General features: G+C 37.1%; 1 protein-coding gene across 1 annotated transcript; it reads left to right on the top strand.

Moving 5' to 3' along the window:
- Positions 1-632: 632 nt before the first annotated feature.
- Positions 633-20,518, top strand: LOC131779218 (importin-7). Its single transcript, XM_059095747.2, has 29 exons — positions 633-784; positions 1,111-1,192; positions 2,627-2,786; positions 2,941-3,099; positions 4,144-4,300; positions 4,841-4,927; positions 5,991-6,085; positions 6,414-6,484; positions 6,765-6,867; positions 7,035-7,080; positions 7,465-7,564; positions 9,225-9,424; positions 10,508-10,597; positions 11,209-11,374; positions 11,619-11,660; positions 13,238-13,362; positions 13,548-13,664; positions 13,815-13,881; positions 13,960-14,085; positions 14,377-14,474; positions 14,827-14,922; positions 15,476-15,562; positions 15,917-16,050; positions 16,689-16,837; positions 16,937-16,993; positions 17,477-17,547; positions 18,007-18,130; positions 18,275-18,391; positions 19,370-20,518. The coding sequence occupies exons 1-29, from the start codon at positions 701-703 to the stop codon at positions 19,447-19,449; spliced, it is 3,090 nt and encodes a 1,029-aa protein (XP_058951730.2). The 5' UTR covers positions 633-700; the 3' UTR covers positions 19,450-20,518.
- The last annotated feature ends 402 nt before the right edge of the window (positions 20,519-20,920 follow it).

The raw sequence follows: 20,920 nt of genomic DNA, 5'->3' as shown, positions 1-20,920 counted from the left end.
ATGCCTGCTGCGAACAGATATTTTGTTTAGTAGCAAGCTCATTAACTAGGGAAAAAAACCTCATATTTCCAAATTTTGTAACAGTCGAGTTTTACAGAGGGTACTGGACAGTAGATGATTCGTGTATGTCAGGAGCCCATTACTTAAGTAATGGACTCCTGTGTATGCACGTATGTCTAGTTACTTCGAATGCAAATGATTTTTCATTGTTTAAGAGTAAAACTTTTGCGGAGTTCTGTTTTGCAGATTTTTTTTTTTTCTAAATTTTTGAGGATCAAGTGCTATTTTCTATCCACAAAAATCAAAACCCGAAAATATCCATGCCATAAGCAGGAGCTCATACATTCCTTGTAATCTTTGTTTCAAAACCTTCTTTTTGCGCCTTACTTCTTATCAGCGGACGGTGGATTGATTGAGTGGCACAGTGGAAGACCATTAGATTTTAATCCGATCCCCTAAGCAATATTATTTCTAAAGTTTCGTTCTGTTTTTGTTTTTTTTTTTTCACGGTGCTCTTTTCATTTGGAAAAGACCTACAGAGGTGCGACTGTGTTTGAGCATGCAGTTGAGAAGGTCAGCTGACTCTCCTTTATTACGCATGCTAAATTTTGCCGGGGGAAGAATCGCGGGAAGACGAAAATTGCACATGGACTAAAGAAAAGAGGTATCCATTAGATCGCCGGCAAAAATATACCTCAGGATGGATATACCTCATTTAACCAACATCTTGTCGAGTACTTTTGACCCAAACTTAAGAGAAGAAGCAGAAAAAACGTTGAATGAGGTAAAGTTTCATTAATTGCAATTTCTTTCGTGATTTGACCGATCGATTTCGTCAACACGCACATTGTTGGATATTTGAAACGGATCTAACGAACCGTTCTTCGTTTTTAATCAACAATTACACCACTAAATCTTATATTTAAGCGAACTCTTAATTTTACAACTTTAAATTGGGCCAAACTTTTGGAATTTGGAATTGTTTTTCAATTCAAAAGAACTTTAAAATGAATTTTATTCGACTTATTTTTATTTTGGTCATGATTTTGTCACGTATTTAAGATATAAATTCGATGAGTTATTATTACTTTTTTGGTTTCCTTTCTACAGATTCACAAGCATCCAGGGTTCCTCTCGCTTCTTCTTCAAGTCGTTATGTCTAACGATGTACAAATTCCTGTGAGACAGTCAGGTGCGGAAATTACTATTAATTAAAACTGATAACGTACGTACATTGTTAAATTTTAGCATATATGTCGCAATTCACAAGTCAAAAGATTAACTTTGGCATTGAATTGTTCTATTAATGAAAGGTCAATCGCTTAATATTGGAAAAGAAAGTTTTTCTTAATAATATCAGCAGAGTGACTTTTATTTGTGTTGGTTGAAGTCTAACGGAGTTAGTGATGTTCATGTTATTAAAACTATTGTACCAAATTCAAGAGAATGCAAAGCATTCAAGTTAAAAACTTTGATTTAAATTTAACCTCTACGCAACACAAGAAAACTTTAAAGAATCATTTTGGCCCTAAAAATAAGTGCACAGATAAAATTTTGCAAGAAGTGCAATTTATTTCTACGGGCCTTTTTAACCTCTTCGCAAGGATTAGTTATTCACCTAATGGTTCACTCAAGAATGATTAAACTTTTACACCCTAACATCAGTATCCACATTCTCTATGCTCTTCTCTATACATTTCTTTTGGTACTGACAAGGAGAGATCATTTAGTAATTAAAGCTTCTTGGGTTGCTGATCATTTTCTACATTCTCATAATGTTGATAGATTATTTAGCATACTTTTGTGAGGAGAACTTTGATGCCGATCACCCTTAGAGTTAAAAGAGTTAAATTTTGCTTCACTGATACAGAAAATGTTTATGCTACATTTAACACCATCCTTGTAAAATGTTTTATTTGCCATCACCCAGTGAACCCATTGATTTGAAAAGGTTAAAAATAAAAAAAACAAAAAAAACTTAGTATAAGAAGCAAAATTTTAGTAATCAGTTTAATTGATATTAATTATTTACTGGTAAATGATAAATATATTAATTTAAGAAGAAACCATTTCTTACATATTCTGTAACATGGTTATTGGAAACATTTTGATCAGGAGAACAAAATTTAAGGATGGCCTTTACATGTTCTTGAAATGAACTTTTTGTTCACATGCCTGTTACTTGTATTTGTCACTATTTGTCTCCTAATAGGCTGGATTAAGCACACATTTTGATTGGTTCTGATGTTGCTAGTGATAATATTTTGGTTTTCTTATTATTGATTCAACAAATGTAAAACATAAAACTAAAAGATTCCCTGTTGCATTGGGTTTGTATGTTACCAGATTGTAGAAGAAGTGAAAATGCAGTAATAACATTAGTGACTCACTTAGCTGCATCTCATGTGTCACCTTTTGGTTCTTGCTTCATTTTGACATCCTCTACATTTGTATTACTAAACAGAAGCACAGCAACATGGAATGTAATTGTTCATTTGATGATAGTGACTCATACAGCATGATGATTTAAAAGTTCTTGATGAGGCCTATGGTAATGACAAAATGCATATTTGCTCAGCCAAATATTATGCTGTAAACTATTGACTGCCAATGATTGCCTTTGTAGGTGTAATTTATCTCAAGAATATGATTGTCCAGTACTGGAAAGAGAGAGATCCCTCAGAACTTGTGGATACTAGTGCTACATTTGTTATTGTTGAGCAAGATAAAGCTACCATCAGAGAAAATATTGTGGAGGCAGTTATTCATGCTCCTGAATTAATAAGGTAAAAATCTTGTAAAGCTACAGGTGTCTTTAAGTAAAGCTGAAGACAGGGCCCTAAGTGTGACTTTTAAATTTAGCAGTTATGATAGCCAGAGGGGACATTTTTCTTGTGATTAAAGAACAATTAAAAAAAAAACTGCGTGCATACTTTGCAGAATCCAGCTTACTGTGTGTGTCAGTCAGATTTTACGTCATGACTTTCCTGACAAGTGGCCTGGAGTGATTAACAAAGTGAATGGATTCCTGGCAGAGAATAGTCAAGGGACATGGATGGGTGCTCTTCTTACCCTATATCAGATTGTCAAGAAATATGAGTAAGTACATGCTGTCTATTGCTATTTTCAAAAAATTCAAGCATGTGCATGTAACTTTACACTGGCGTGCGGTTGTTATTTTTTCAGAGTTTTTCATGGTTCCACTTTTAGAGCTTAGAAATATTAAATATGTACTGTTGTTTTTCTTAAAATTTGTGTTTATTTGGACTAGTCCCTTCAGTGATGTCACAGTTTATTGACATGTTTATTTTGTGGGTTATAATTAAGCTTTAATTAAAAGCTACCTGTTACAGTAATAACTCGCGTATAAGAACCTGAATTTTTCAATTTAGCCTAAATAGGTTCTTATATAAATGGTACGTAAAGGAAATTTAGCCTAAACAGGTTCTTAAATAGGTTCTTAAATTTGCATATGTATTTCATCGGAATATATTGTATATATATTGCAAATACAGTATCATCTCATAATAAATCATTTATAATGTACCATGTAGAGCAATGCCTATAGGCAGTTCAGTGCAGATACAGTAAAACTATATGTTCTTAATAAAACATAACAGGTTAATCAGTTAGTTATTAGTTTCTGCCAAGACACTTTTACAGCAACCCCACTGATAAGAACCTAACTTAAAACTTTAGGCTAAATAGGTTCTTATGTAGAGGGGGCTTAAAATGAGAATTTTAGCCTAACAGGTTCTTAAAACCCAGGTTCTTATAAGCGGGTTATTACTGTATTCTACACAAGGAGAAACGTGTGAAATATGTGATGCACTCTAGAAAGCTCCCTAACCTGAAAGAGAGCTGTGCGCTTGTGTAGAGCTCTTTGTCTGTTGTGGCGGTTATGTTTAAGAACCAAATTGTATCTTTCTTCCTTGTTTTTTGTTCACCCCTGATCCAAAGGTCCTTTAATTTTCTTTACAATTTCACTTTGAAAATCTAAGACTCCCTTTGTCTAATGGCTAGCAAAGGGACAATCCCAAGATGACTTTTAGGGCTACTGAAAATCATTTTTCTAGAAATGATTTCATTTCCTGTTACTGTGCTATTTCTCCTATTCAATTTTGTTTCACTCAAACTCTGTAGGTTCAAGAAGCCAGAGGAACGGCAATTTCTCCACAACATCATGCAAGTTCTTTTGCCACAACTCTATGCAAGAGTTGTTGCCCTGATAGAAGACTCATCAGAGATGTCAGTGGAGATCCAAAAACAGATTCTTAAAATTTTCTTTGCACTTATTCAGGTTAGTTTCATCAACCTAATGGTAGAGACAATTGTAAACTTATAGATTTCAGCTATATACACATCATGCACCAGCAAGTTTTCCTATAGAGAGTACAGTGGGGGCAGAAGAACATGTCATGAATTTTTTAGTAATGGATTTAAACAAGACGGCATGTAACAATCAGTCTGACACCCTCAAAGATTTGCTTGACACCAAGTCTCCAAATATGTTCCCTTTCTTTAGAGGACACATGACTGACTTAGTGTCCATTTTGGCAAATCAAAGTTGAAATGTAGTCCAATGTTTTTTCCTTATTTGGTGAAAGGATTGGGTGTTAGGTGCTGCTCTGTGTATCAAAAAAAAAATAGTACTTTTGTGCTTCAGCAGAATGTGTGGCCTTGAATTTGGGATTTGAGCTTGAAAATATTCTTCTGCAAACTTTTTGATTTCCCTGTAAATGATGTGACAGTGTTCTTTCCAGCTGTATAAACTAATGGAACACACATTCATGAAATAAGTAAGAATCTTTCATTCATTAAATTATTTTTGTCTTGTTAGTATGTCCTTCCCCTTGAACTAATTACAACAGATTTTGGGAAGTGGATGCAAGTATTCCAAACTGTGGCAAGCAGAGATGTACCTCCGGTAAGAATCTTTTTACTCTGGATCTCATTGCTTGCACTTTGCTTTAAGTAAATATTCTGCCCCCAAACCAAGTGACCCACTCAGTGTACTCCTTTGTGAATGGAATACCATTCTATTCCAAAGTTACCCCCCCCCCCCCACTCTAGCATTTCTTCAGGCTTCCCTTAAAGCTCATCAGTAATTATTTGTACGCATTGGTGTGGAAAGGATACTGTAAAAGAAGTGTCTTGCAAAGGTGACAACACAGTGTCCAAGCTAAGTCTTAATTTTGGACCTCACAATCTGGAATAAAGTGCATTAACTGTCAAGTCACCCTGTCTCCCCTTTAACTCTTTAACCCCAAAGAGTGACTGGCGTCTCATTTCTCCTCACAGTATCACCCTAGAATCACACTTTAAAGTCATGATAATAAAGGAAATGACCAACTAAAGAAGCTCCTGATTTTTAAACAAATTCTCCCTGTTAGCACCTTAGGAAATGTACAGAGAACAGTAAAGAGAAAATGCATAATGATGATAGGGTGTTAAGGGTTAATATGAGCATACATGTGTAACTGAAAAAGAGAATGAATAGATCAATAACTAATATTTAGATTTAACCAAGCCTAAAAGCGGAGCTTGCATTTTTTTTTCCTGCACGTCTCAAGGGCACAACACCTTGTCCCAGCAAGGACTAGAACCCGGGTCGTCCAACTTGTAGCCCAGTGCACTGACCACTGGACTACTGGACAAAGCTGCGGCATTGGTGTGCCTGCGATACAGTTGACCACGCATGTTAAAAGTAGCACCTTGTACAGTCATATGGTCGTACAGTCGTATGGTCGTACATCCAAATTTTTTCAGCTTGATGGGTTACTACTATTTTGTATAGTTATGGGGCTATGCAAGCTCTGCTACAAGTAAACTTGAACACCTTCCCACCATGCTACTATGTAGTAACTAGTAAGTAAAAATGGAACCATCATGTTAAGGTTCAAATGTGACAACATCAATACATAGCAAATGGTCATGCACACTCTCTTACCTGTAGTTGTGTGCTTTTTTTTCTTCTTTTCTACATTAAGGTTGCTCTGGAAGGTGATGAAGAAGAGTTAGCTAGACTACCCTGGTGGAAAGCTAAGAAATGGGCTCTGCATATTTTGTGCCGGTTGTTTGAGAGGTAAACCTGTCTTTTAGTACAGCACTTAACCCACTTGCATACATGTACCTGTGCATGTGAAAAAATTATAATTTTGTACATAGTTTTGAACCAGAAAGAATTAAGAAACATCATCTTTCATTGTGTTGGTTGTTTTTTCTTTCCCCATTTTACTCTTATATCAACATTTTGGTTGTCACCATTACTTTAATGTCCATAAAGAAATATTCAGGTGTTAGTCCTAAAAAGGGGTTAAAAGGGGAATATCTTCCTTTTTTTTTTTGCCTATTTGTGGGGCAGCCAACAAAGATGATGCTTTCATGTTTAAATGAGTCCTTTTGGTTTTCAGATATGGTACTCCAGGATCAATAACAAAAGAATATGAGGAGTTTTCTGAGTACTACTGTAAACATTTTGCAGGTAAGTAAGCAAAGAGACTTTAGGTTTTTCCCTTCAGTAAAAATGTTGCAAGGTTGTATATTGAATTTTTTTATTGGGCTCGCTTTCTGTGTATAGATTTTTTCATCAAGGTTTCCTAGCATTTTTTTATTTCTTGAAGTCAACCATCAAAGGAACCTCCTCCATAACATTATGGCCCATCCCAGAATAAGTTAATACTGTGCTTTAGATTAGTCAACTTTGGGCTGAGTTTCAAAAAAATGCAGGATTTATTTAACTGAGAACTTGTCTTTTCTCACAGTAAGTGTGACACAGATTCTTCTGAGAGTACTGGATCAGTACAGACAAAAAGTGTTTGTAGCTCCAAGAGTACTTCAGCAAACCATAAACTACTTGAAAAATGGGTGAGTACATTTCTTTCAGGTTGTTATAACATTATGGGGATTACATTGATGCTGGTCTCAGCTTTGTAAATGTAGTTTGTTTGGCAATGATAAGTAGTGATATTCACCTGCTGTACAAATGGTGCTTCAAAGCATATTTTATATAAATATACTTGTTTATTTTCCAGAGTTTCAAATTCACTTCATTGGAAAATAATGAAGCCCCATATCCAGGTAAAAAAGCAAACATACAAACAGAAAAGAGTTTTAAAGTTCAACTGAAGTTAGCTAGCAGGGATTGCCCAGGCAGCTATAAATTAGTGTAATGAACACGCATAGTAGACAAACAGTTACAGACTCTAAGTTACCATACTGGTATGTACAGTAACAATTGGAAATCTGTGGTTTGCAAAGTTTTTTTGATAGACAAACATTATGTGAAGTGCTTGGAATGGCAGTAGATTCCCTAAGATGGAAGCCTGACTATTGTTGGTTACCCTTTTTAAAAGCATTCAAGGTTTCTTGCCAGATCTGGATTTTAAAGGTTGATTGGAAAGGCCTAGTTGATGCTATGGGAGTTAGCATTGTCTGAAAAATGTTACGATGTTATATTTATAGGCAATAATCCAGGAAGTTGTGTTTCCTTTGATGTGTTACACGGAAGAGGATGATGAACTCTGGCAAGAAGATCCATATGAGTTTATAAGAGTTAAATATGGTGAGAAAGGGAATAATAATTATACTTAAGCCCTAACCTGGAAACAGCTAAAGGGGCTTAAGCATGTAAACTTTAACAAATTTCTTAGAAAATATGTACAGTATTGTGCAAAAGTAATGCAAGCGGAATTCGGCGAATTTCGTTATTTGTTCTAACCATCTTTTGTCGAAAGTTTGAACGAAAATTCGATTGAAAGTTCAAGGCCTGTTAAGCGACATTTCGTCTGAACAAAGGACGCTTTTTAGATGAATTTTTCGCCACGAAGCGAAAATTCGTGGCGGAAAGTGTCTCTTCGATCATTAGTGTTCGAAATTTTGCTTCGAACTGACAGTAGCCGTCTGCGAGTGATCAAGTTTGTTTACTATTCATGTAGGCAACACGAAATGTTATCAAACGTATTTCCAACCTTTTTCACCGCGACAGAGACACTTAATGTTTGAGACTAAACACAGCAATTGCGACCAAGAGACATGTATTTGGTGGAAATAAACTCTCAAATGATTGGAATAGTTTTAAACATTAACTTCAGTACTCCGCTTTTAAACCAGACAGAGCAGAGAACGTGTTTTAAGTGTTTCAAACGTTGTCAATTGAGAAATGTGTTCCTTGTTTATTCTTTCTCAATCGCTACGAAAATAGACAGCATCTATATCGCTGATTGCTTTCCAGATATCATTATACCCATGTTTGTTTGGAAATATTTATTCTTCACAATATATATATATATATATATATATATATAAAACGCGAGCTTCAGAGCGCGTGCAGTATTTTAGCATTTAAGCGTTCTTAGTTTGTTTTGATCCTACACAATCAGACGCTAATAAAAGTGTGAAATACTTTACATTTCGCAACAAAATACTGAATATTAGTAAATGACGGCTGAAACAACTATTATTTAGGTCACGTTGCCCTATTTTTGCGTAAATTCCGGCATCTTTTGCCAATGCTTATTTTGCACAGTTTCTACATACACTGTTGGCTTCCATAGACAGCTTTTGAGGTCTTCCCGATCGAGGTAAATTTACCATGAAACTGGTGAGACACAACTTTCAAATGATGCGCGTAGTAAAACCTAGTAACCTAGAGCAGTACCGAACCACAAATTCAGCCAAATCTTTTTGAAAGAATGAACAATTGCAATGAATTATTGCCCTGATTATTCGCTGCATAGAACAAATTTTCACTTGAAATTTCGAGTCGCATGAATGCCATCAAGGAATATGTTGCCGAAAGTTCGAACCATTCAAAACAATACATGCCTCAAAAATTTGCAGAAATGTCGTCGAAGTTTTGTTTTGGTCCAGAATTCGTCGAAAAGCTAGGAATTTTGTCGAATTTTGTTGACAGGTGTTTGTATTACTTTTGTACAATACTGTATATCCACTTTCCTGAATTGAGCTGAAAACTAGCATGTGGCAAACAAATTTCAAAAGCCAATTTTTTTTTTACAGGAGTGCAATAAGCAAAGATTTAATGGAATGAATATTTTTAAATGTTAAAAGATTGGCAGTTAAGTAACATCTTGCACAGGAATAACTAGGCACATGTTTAAAAACTCAACAAAAAATTGAGGTGGCATTCACAAATTTTCTTCATATTTGAACTTTGAGTAGTCCAGTACTTTTAAATAACCTGAAACTTTGTCTCTTATTGACAGATATCTTTGAGGATTTTGTCTCCCCTGTCACTGCAGCAGCCACGCTTCTTCACACTGTAGTTTCAAAAAGAAAACAAGTTCTTGACCCTACCATGGTATTCTGTGTCCATGTCCTCAACCTCCCTCCTGAACAGAGGGATCCTCGACAGAAGGATGGAGCTCTTCATATGATTGGCACATTAGCTGATGTGTTGTTAAAGGTTTCTTGTCTTTTCTTTTTCATTTTGAATTGTCTTTTTAATGGGTTTGTGTCTGTCAGTGCATAACTACTGTTGTTCTGCAGGCTTGCATAGGTGGATGCTTCTCAAACTTAATTTGTAATATGGCAAAACTATGTTAGGAGTCAAGAGATCAAGAGATCAGGGGCTCAGGAATGAGGATTTATTCTGGTTCCAATAGATAGAGAAACTTTTAATTTAGCATAGAAAGTAAACTTGGATTGCCTTGGTTTTGCTTTACTGGCCCGGGTTGTTCAAATCTGGGTTAAGATAACCCAGGGTTAGCATGGAATTTGATTTCAGGTCTAAAAAAAGCTTTAAAAGAAAATTCAGTTAAAATCTTTTTGCTTGCAATTTGATCACTGGATGTTCTAAAAAGAATAGGGAAAATTTTCTCTAAAAGGCTTTGGAGAAAAGAAATATAGAAACCTGCATTAAAATTTAACCATGGGTTATCGCTAATCTGCCTTTGAACAACTGGGCCCTGAGCTTTAACCCTTAAATCACAAGAGTGACCAAGAAATCATTTCTCCTTACAATATCAATACAATATCAAGCAGACAAGTGATGAGAATAAAGACAAATGTTTTGAATAAGGGGATTATTAAAGGATCCAGTGCCAAATTCTCCAAACTATCATCATAAGAGTTGTAGGGCATACAGCAATGAGAGTTACCAATGAGATCTTGAGAGTGAAGGGTTTAGATTGCTGTGGAAAACTGGCACCACCCTATCAACCAAGGAGAGTCTTGTTCTCTTACAATCTTATAGTTTTAAAGCAGTGTACTGTTTATGACTTTTAGAACTCACAGGCACCTTGTGACTGGTGTTAAAGATTACTCTGGTTTTTGTGTTACAACACTTGGACAGATTGCACTTCAAATGTTAACCGCAAGCAACCAGATTTCCTCTCCCTTTTTTTTCTGTTAAGGAGCTTTTATTTCATCCATGTAAAGAGCTGTAATACAAGATAGGAATCCTTATGATAATGTAAGATTCTTTTGTATCATAATTCTTTCTTATGAATGATTTTGTCTTAAATTGTGTTGTGTCCTCTTGTTACAGAGAAAAATGTACAAAGTACAGTTGGAAAACATGTTAGTGCAACATGTTTATCCTGAGTTTAAAAATTCATTAGGATATCTTAGAGCCAGGGTAGGAACAGTTTTTTTCATTGATTCATTGATTGTTTTGTTTGCCAGTGAAGTAACTGACATTTTATTTGATTGAAATATGAAACAAAATTTGCAACAATAACAATAACAAATATAATTTTGCATTAATGCTAGTTGGTACATTGTTTTTGTGTAAAAAATCCAGACATATTTGGGACTTGAACATACAGATTTGTTATTAATAGCTCCCAAACTTAATCTGCCTAGGAATGAAATTACAAAGCATTGCGCTGGAATTTTCCTTACTGTTTTTTTTGTGTGTTGTTTGTTTTCAGAAAAAATAACAAAACGAATCTAATTCTCTTGTTAGTGTCTTCTAAAAGACCCTGGTGATAAACAGAAAGCAAAAATCTCTATGTTGAGGCTCATCTTTCTTAAAAATGACATTGAAAAATAAACAAACAGCCACAGTGTTAGGTGCGGGTAGTGATAAAACTTGCAGAACAATGTTTTGCTATTATTTTGCAGGTTGCATCCAAACATTGGGAAGATTAGAGCAAAGGGGATAATGATACAGTAGAGATTATTTTCATCTAACCCTTTGATTCCCCTACTGTGTGCTGCCCACCTAATGTATAGACTTTTCTTTAGGCTTGCTGGGTCTTGCACAGTTTTGGTGACATAACCTTTAAAGAAGAAAGAAACCTTGCCACAGCTGTGAATTCTGCCCGCATCTGTTTAACTGAAGACACTGATCCCCCGGTCATTGTGGAGGCAGCCATTGCTTTACAGTTTCTTATAGAGAAACAAGAAGGATGTGAGTCATTTTTCTCAGTTTTGTTAGCGCTTAAAAAAGTTGCAATGCATAAAAACACCCTTTGAAAAGAGAATATTTCTTATTTCATGAGTTGTTTTGTCAATGGTGCGGCAGAGCAAAAGACATAAAACTTGATAATTTTTTTCACCCATTGCCTTCCATTAGTCAAGTGCCCAATGGGTAGGTAGAAAATAAGGATAATGTAATGGCAAAAATGTGAGATTTTTTCATTTTTATTTTGCAGCCAAAAAATATATTGAGCCACATGTGCGTCCAATCATCCTACGTGAGTATTCTTTATCTCATTTCCAGTGCAATTTCAGGATACAACTTTACATCTACTTTGATAAAAAAATATTAGCTGAAATCCTTAAAAAAGTGCTTAGAACAAAGCCAAGATAAGCATTCTAAACAAGTTTTTTTCAGATGGAAAAAAAATTATTCAATTTCATTGTACCAACCTTTCCTTATTATTGCTTTAAAATCTGCATGATTTGTGAACAATTACATCAAAAGACAGTTGTTCATATAGCAGATATTATGGATAAATTGCTGTCCAGTGGATAAGTGTTAACAAAAAATTTCTGCGCTATCCACCAGACAGAGATTTATCCAGTGGATGGGGTTATCCACCCTTTAAACAATGGGGCCTGGTCTCCAGAATGGACGGGCCAGCATCAAACCCTGGCTGATTATTGTGTTTTATCTGAGCTAGACACTTCACTCCCACTCTGTTTTGCCCAACCCAGTAGTATAGATGGTAATGGCAAACTTTCAGGAATGCATACCTAGATCAGGGAAGGGGGTGTGGGGGAGTGGGGGAAGAATGTGGGAGGGGGAATAAACTAGGAAGGGCTAGCATCCCATATTGGTCATTGTGTTTTATCTGAGCTAGACACTTCACTCAAACAGTGCCTCACCTAACCTAGGAGTATAGATGATAAATGGAAAACTTTCAGGGACAGCTCTTTAAGTATCAGATGTAATGTAATGTATTTATTTAAACACAGTAGGGTTTAAAGCTCAAAGCTTGTGGGGTTGTGTGAAAATAATTGCAATATGAAACTATATTAAAATAGGGATAGCATTACTAACAAAACGCAACTACCATGGTAAAAATTTAAAAATATTCAATAAGTTTCTAAAAAAAGAAATATTAAATGGGTTCACTTGTTTACATCTGAATAAATTGATGACAGCAATTGAGGCATATAATATTTAGAAGCATTTAAAATCACAGTAGCACCTGGGCAGCGACTGGACCGACTGTACACTAAAATCAAGTTCCTTAAAATAAAAGTCCTTCTTCACTCTACGATAAAAATCAGTAAACTGGCCCCCGTAAAATGAGACAAGACAGTGTTCCCAAGGATAGCACCTCTATAGCAAATAGAGTTTTTAAGAAATTACGAGTTAAATCGTGGAACAATTATGTTATTACTCCTTCTGAAGTTTTACATAATGCAAGGTTTATTTGTAAAGTATGAAAGAGCCAAAGGTGCTTCACCTATAAACATGCTATGGAACAGGTTAATTAATTGAAGTTTATAATAAAAGGTTAAAGTGTTCCAATTTGAGTGTCTGTCAAAGTGTATACTTTGTCAGTAAGCATATCGCGAGGAAAATTATATATTATTCTGGCTGCCCTTTGGTGAAGTATTTCCAAAGATTGTAGAAGGTCCGTATTTGGATGCCTTGGCCTCTAAGAGTTAAATTGAGAGCATGCAGTTTTGTAAAGAATTTCGTATGAATGTTTTGTCACGAGGGCTTACTTGTACATGTGTTGTGCTCATTTTATCTTTGTCCCCTCTGACTAACCATGCAGCCTTCAGTGTGATAAAATTTTTGTTTGTACCCCTCTAGAACTGCTGAAAGTTATTCGTGAAACAGAGAATGATGATTTGACAGGAGTGATGCAGAAACTCATCTCAACATATGGACATCAGGAACAAGTGGCAAGCATTGCAATAGACATTGCCAGAGATCTGGTAGGACAAATTGAAATTTAGTTATGTGTTGAAGAAAAAATTGTTTGCTTTGGGCCTGTAAAACGTCCTTTTAACTTTTGGACTAGACTGTATGCCATTAAAATCTACATGTAATCCTGGAAAAAGGCACCATTTAAGTGTTCATAATTACGATATTCGCTGATGAAATTGTCTTCTTTCCACAGGCAAGCACTTTTGTTCAGTTGTTGGATGGGGAGGATAGTGATGAGAAAGCTGTTACTGCCATGGGAATTCTGAACACTCTGGAGACAATGTTGAATGTGATGGAAGGATCTAAAGCTGTAAGATGAATTTAATGTCATTGATTTGGTGAAGTTTTTATTTAGGTACCTAGGTAGCTACTATTTTGGAGGGATAGTCCTTTGTTGACAACAATTATTATTGATTGACTGAAATGTAAATTTTCTTAACGCAGTGATATCATTTTTCAGATTGTACTTCAACTGGAACAAGTCGTGATTTCTTTAATAGCCAAGGTTCTAGAGCTGTCTGTAATGGGTAAGGAGTAGATATTTTTTCTGGCTTACTACATTTAAGTTATTCTCTCATTAATAGTGTTACTGTATTTCTGCGCAGAATTCTATGAAGACATTCTGTCCATTATCTGCACCTGTACATGTTTTGAGATCTCGCAGTCCATGTGGGCAGTCTTTTACATGCTTTATGAAGCTTTCCAGAGGGATGCCTTTGACTACTTTGCAGGTATTGAGTCGTAATTTACTTTATGTAACCGTTAATGACCTGGAGTCCATCACATGCTGAGAAATGATTGCTTTAGGTATGTGCATCCCTTTCCACTTTGGAGTACATTTTTGAGGGAACCTTGCACAGCTAACTCTGAAGAATTACCTATTTCAGGGTTTTTACTCGGCGGAAATTCGGCTGCGTGATTTTTACTCATCCAAAATGTATCATTTACTGCACGTTAGTCGCAGGATATGCTACAAGTAAAAAATTCATGAAGCTTAAACTGTATGCATTTCTGCCCCCTAGAAATGATGCCATGTTTACACAACTACATCACAGTGGACACACCTGCCTTTCTAGCAAATTCAAAGAATCTTGAGATAATCTACAACATGTGTAAAAAGGTATGCCGTATGAACATGTCGCTAATATTGTCCTTATTAAATTTAAAATTATACCTCTGCGTGTTCACTTAATGGTCAAAGAATACGCATTTAAAGTATACTGGCTTTTTACCCTTTAACTCCCACAACTGATTAATATGAAATTTCTCCCTATTATATTCATACATTATTCAGCAAAAAGGCATTGAGAATACCCAAACGTATTAAGTTGTAGTTATTAGCTTGATCTGAGACCAAATCCTCATGACTAATTTGTAACCAAGATAATTTATGGAAGCCAGAGGGGAGAATCGACAATCCAATCGTGGGAGTTAAAGGGTTTACACTCGGGATTCTTTTCATTCGTCATTAGATGTTAACAGATTCGTCAGCAGCAGAAGATCAGCAGTGCAATGCAGCAAAGCTGTTAGAAGTGACAGTACTTCAATGCCATGGACAGATAGACCAGGTAAGGTAATTAACTGAATGGTTGTCAAATACAATAATTATTTAAATGACCCAGTGCTCAACGCTGCGACCGTTTTGGTCGCCGTGGCGAGCAGGGGAATATTTTAGCGACTGAATTTGCAACAAAAGTCTCCAATTTGACAACTTGGGCGCTTTTATAGCAAGCTGTAGAAGTAACGAATAAAAGGGGTAAGTTTCTAAAGAAACTGTGGTGTTGCGTCCATGGGAGAGTATAACAGGGTAATTTCGTTTATCGACTGAGTTCATGACGTAAATTGGCTACCGTTAAGAGTTTCAAAGCTGACGTTTCGAGCGTTAGCCCCTCGTCAAAGCGAGGTTGCTCTGACGAAGGGCTCTGATAAAGGGCTAACGCTCGGAACGTTAGCTTTAAAACTCTTAACAGAGGCCAATTTACGTTATCAACTCAGTTGATAATGCCAAATTACTTTGTAGAGGTAACGGTTTAGAGACAGTTATACAATAAGCTGTAAATATGGAATTCTGGGGTCCAACATTAAGCTCTAGCTTGCTCAGAGATTTCTTTGTTCTTTTAGTGGCTTCCGTTTTACATTGAAGCAGCGCTGGAGAGATTGACAAGGGAGGTGAAGGAGAGTGAACTAAGAACTATGTGCTTACAAGTGGTAAGGGAGATCACAACAACACATAGTTTCAGTAGATACGAGCAGTAAACGTCCTCAAGCCGTGTATTTCTGAGGGACTTGTGACATAAAGCTTTCTTTTTGCATCTCAGTGAAATGTTGATGGAATCGATCCGCCAAAGTCTTGTACGTTTCAAGTTTCCCAAAGTCGGTTGATTTTTTTTGAAAAGATAGAGAATTAAGGAGGTGGAAACTTCGTGACAAAAGTGAAACACGTAGCTGCAACTTCGTTGTGGCCATTGTTTTTGGTATTTTTTGCTGGCCTCCCACTTAGTTATGGCTTCATTGCAACTTTTGTTTCAGAGCTTACTAACTGCGTTTGTTTTGTGATTCCAGGCTATCGCGGGGCTAATATACAATACTCCCCTCTTATTGAGTATTCTGGACAAACTCCACTTCCCAAATACGAACGAAACTGTGACGGCGCAGTTTTTTAGTCATTGGGTTAGTGACTACGACTGTTTTTTCGGGTAAGCGGAGACAAAATATTTTGATTTTGGTACTTTTAGCATTTTGAGACAATTGAGAACATAATATTTGGCGCTGTTGCTCCAGATGACTTTTTTCGGTCCGATTTGGTTTTTTCAGACATTGTAATTACCAACTTGCACTAGGAAACTTACTCGTATCCTGGGAAGGAATCACATGGCTTTCAGGGAGGGACGGAGGGGGGATCAGTCGTCGATAACAGAGCATAAATGAGTACTATAAAAAAGTGACTACCAGTGGGGGGGGAAGGGAATCGTGAGAATACGAAAGAGCCTTAAGGGGGATCAGGTAAATTTTATTGAAACACAACTTAAGTCCTACGACCCACCCTCCCCTCCCTGCTGGCGAAAAAAAAATGAGCAGTTCTTAGGGACCCCGTATTGTATCATCATTTAGGGCAACTTTTGATTTTCCTTGTTAATCTTTCCAACTTCTGAGTTCTCGTGTGTTGTACCTGCAACTGGTCAACAGGTGTCTTCCTATTGTCTCATTGCATATACAGATTACTTGAACTTAATTCCAACATTCATTAGATTTTAGACTAAGGAGTAGTGAAGATTTATGTCCTCAATTAGCCTTGCTGTTACTGATGAACTCTGGCTACTCTTTTCTGTTGTAGTATTCATGATCGCAAGATGTTTGTGTTGGGTTTCTGTGCACTCATGGATCTTCCAAAACAGATGAGACCACAGGCCCTCCTTCAGTGCTCGCCCCAGATTCTCCCGGCCTTGTTAGTGTTATTCCAAGGACTCAAAAGAGCGTATGAAAGTAAGGACTATATTTCCACATAGTGAAATGTTGACTTTTCTGTATATTTCTCGCTGATCTCCTTAACAACCGTTGTCATTTGTTATTTGATTGTTTCAGACCGAGGTGAAGGCGAAGGTGAGAATGAAGATGAAGAGGAAGGAGCGTCTGATGAAGGTGAGCTTCCGTAGATTGACGATTTTCCTGTTTGTCTTGGAGTTTATCGCTGAGGCGTCGTGGCTTAATTTTTTTAGAAGCTGGATTTGAAATCCAAAGGCCATGCATTTAATTCCCTAGCTCTGCTACTCAACTCTAATTTATATCTCGCAAGTGCAGACTTCAGTCTTCCACGGCCATTTGTTAGATGTCGACAATTTTCTCTTCTCTTAGTTGGAATTCTTAATGATTTACTTTCTCTGTACTCTACTCTCGGTTGCGTTGCATCTAGATGCTAATTTTCACGTCTTTTGGTCTTGTCGTGTCGTAAATACGGGCTATGAGATTCAATTGTTATTTCAAGACAGTATCCGGCAGCCTCTACATTTTTCAACGATTAATTTTGGATGGAGAAACAACGCCAAAAGACCTTGTCGCACGGACGACTATTTTTGCTCCATTTGTGAGAGTTTTGACTCATTTTTGTTCTGTGCTTTTTCTTAGATGAACTAGCGAGTGACGAGGATGAAATAAACGAAGATGACATTCAGTATATTGAAAATTTGGCGAAAAAGGTAGAAACAAATCTTAATAATGCAAGGTTTTAACAGATGACAAACTAAACGAAAAATTGACTGACTTGTCGACCTTCAAAACGAATTGATGTCTGACAATTGATGAATTAACTGATAGATTAGCTGACTGGCTGAATCTATACTCAACGAACGACCGGATCGACCAACCGAACTGCACGGGTGATGCGCCGAGCTTGAATACCGAAAAACTTGATTACATATAGAAACTAAATTCTGTTCGTGTAGATTTGAAAAAATCGTGGACAAGGCCATGTTGACTTCTGGAATTTTACAGGTTCGAAATAATACGAACCGTACGTACTAAAGCAATTTGTCAAGGTGAATGACCCTTTGTGAAAATGGATCAATGCTAACAGTGAGCACCATCATTATCCTAAGTACCTAGCGTGCTAATCTCTATATTTACAACCGTGAAATCCTATTTTTGCCCTCTTGCAGGCCGCTGACCATTTAGATGATGAAGATGATGTGGAAGATGAAGAGACAGCTCTGGAAAATTTTACTACATCTGTGGATAACGAAGAAACTGATGAATATATTGCCTTTAGGAATTCACTCCAAGGTGAGTACAGGGTTGGCGTCGTGTGATTTGCATGCGTTCCTATTGCGTCGCCAAAAGCAATAGAAGTATTAAGTTTTTGTGTTTTGTCCGTATCGCTCATGTCAATGCTATGTGTGGGTTAGAGTGAATTTGTTCAATTTTTAGCCCTTCAGGCCAATGACCCAGAATGGTATTCTGCTTTGACAAGTGTGTTAACAGAAGAGCAGGGCAATTCATTACAGGAAGTGCTTGTACTGGCGGAACAGAAGAGAGCTTCATTAGGTGAGAACTGTGCCAATTATCAACCAGCCAAAAAGGGTGAAATAGTAGGGACCAGAAAGTAAAGCGAAAAGCTGAAATTTAGCTGTTAACTAGAGTTAGTCGAACGTAACTTTTAGGTCAGTCATTTGTAAATCAGTATGTCAGTCTGTAGGGCAGCCAATTTGTTGGTCAGTCTGTAGGCCAGCCAATTTGTTGGTCAGTCTGTAGGCCAGCCAATTTGTTGGTCAGTCTGTAGGCCAGCCAATTTGTTGGTCAGTCTGTCGGTCAATCGTTCAGTGAGTTATTTAGCCAGTCAGCTGATCTGTCAGTTAGTTCATCAACTGCCAGTCATCAATTCATTTTAACCCTTTAAACCCTTAGAGTGACCAGCATTTAATTTCTCCCCACAATACCTGCCCGAATCACACATTAAGGTCATGAGAAGAAAGGTCACCGGGGAACGAACCTTTTGATTGGAAAACGAATTCTCCTTGTTAGCACCTTAGGAAATGTATAAAGAACAGTGTGCAGAACACGCATTCTAATGTTAGGGTGGAAAGGGTTAAAGGTTGGCCCTCGGGAAAGTGTGAGGCTTTGAACAGCGTGAGCCGTGGAGAGGTCAGCAAAGAGTCAGTAACTCTCGGTTAACCTCCCTCTCTCTCTCTTCCCCTCCCCGACTCGTCTCCAATCTTCCCACGAGCGGAGAAACGCGCTTACTGCAGTGCAAAGTTAAGGGCGTGCTTACAGACTGTTGAGGGTCATTGGTAACAAAATTGTTTAGTGGGCTGGTCAGTTATTGTCATAAAAGGTTTGGTTAAATGATTTTATCGATCAATGGCTCATCGATTGATTTATCATCTCTGGGTGATGTATTGATTAGTAGCGAAAGTAAACTACACGACTTAAAATCCAGTGCACCAATCCTCTTCATTTCAACCTTAGCCAGGCTCTCTGTGTTTAGTTCTTGGGTTAGACTCTCGGCTATTTTCTATCCCACAGAGTCCAGGCGAATTGAACAGCAAGGAGGATACATGTTCACCAACATGGCTGTGCCAAGTACCTTCAACTTTGGACAGTAACTGTAAAAGATTTCTGTGTTGCCTAGCTCTTTCACGAAGGGACTACAAATGAAAGGGTTTTTTTTACGAAATTAAGGAAGTAACCTTCGAACATAATTTATATCGTCAGATTGAAGAGACATTTAACTTCTGACTATTGACGTCATGTGAGTGACTTTGTTATTGCGTGACTTTTCTGTTATGTTGGAAGCGTAATTGGTGACATACAGCAGATCACGCAACACCGCAATTTCGCGTTTCTGCCGTACTTGTTATCTTGCTCGCTTTCTTCTTTTTTACACAATAACATCAATTTTATTTGTTAAGGGTCGATTTTGCTGACCTTACGTCGAATTATTGTTTTCGGCAAACATTTTGATAATGATATACCTTTGCAAAGTTCTATATCAAATGAAAAAATATTGCAACCTCAAACCCGCCACAGCAGGTGTCACGCTAGCTGTCACGTTGGTAGTCGTGCCCTCGCGATACATGATGTCGTTTGGCAGCTCGAGAAGCGTCAAAGGACTTAAAAAAACTTTAGGAAAATAGAATTAAAAAAGATCCGGCGTCTTACTTACAAAAACAATCAAAAGTGTCGTTTATGGTTGAGAAAATTCTAAATTTTGACGTGCCAGTCTTATTACGGAGGGGTTTCAGATTTGGAACAGTGGTATTCCATAACGAACTGTTCTCATTGTGATGCAAAATATCACTTTCAATACCGGAATCCGATCTTGAGACGGAAATTCGCAGTTTTAGCACAACGGAAAAAAGGTAGAAAAGCGCAGAAAAATCCATTTTTTCTAATCATTTTTGAGATCCTATCTCGGAAAGATACAAATAACAATCGCGCACTTTTCGTGGCGGAAACAGAAACAGTCGAAAAGTATTATGGATAGCTGCCGGTTGGTAACGGGTTCGTTACCAAGAAGACTGACTGTTAAAATGACTTGAAAGTTCAGACAGCAAAGCTATTTTAATAAAAGAACAAATCAAGTAAGAGGTTGTTCGGTCGTTATTGCAGACGGTTGTTGCATGGTTGTCGCTTTGCGAGAAAAAAGTGCTACCACCAACGCCAGCCTTTGTTAATATACAGCTGTTTCGAGAAAGTGTCGGGGGAAAAAAAGACAAAAGTGCACGAAACAATCTCCAAGGGTAATCTGGGTGTCCCGGTACTCAATGAATTTAAATAATAAATAAGAAAATTAGTTCATTAAACCTGCGATGCCTCGTCCTTACAGTGTCGTATTTTCAGATTTTACTAACATTCAAGGAACCGTGACTTGAAACCTCCCACAATACCTTTCGGGGTAATCACTTGCAATGTTACACTTTTTTCGCAACAACTATTTAAGCCAAAGGCTCGCCATTTTCTGCTTTTAAATTGATCCTTTCAAACTGAGTTTACTTTCATACGATAGCACAGGTCACGGAAGTTCACTTGTTGCACTTTAATTTCATTTACATGGGGGTTCGTGACATCAAACTA

The sequence above is a fragment of the Pocillopora verrucosa genome, chromosome 8, assembly GCF_036669915.1.
Source record: "Pocillopora verrucosa isolate sample1 chromosome 8, ASM3666991v2, whole genome shotgun sequence".
Classification (NCBI taxonomy): domain Eukaryota; kingdom Metazoa; phylum Cnidaria; class Anthozoa; order Scleractinia; family Pocilloporidae; genus Pocillopora; species Pocillopora verrucosa.
The sequence above is the reverse complement of the archived record's forward strand: the minus strand, read 5'-3'. Positions and strand labels throughout refer to the sequence as shown.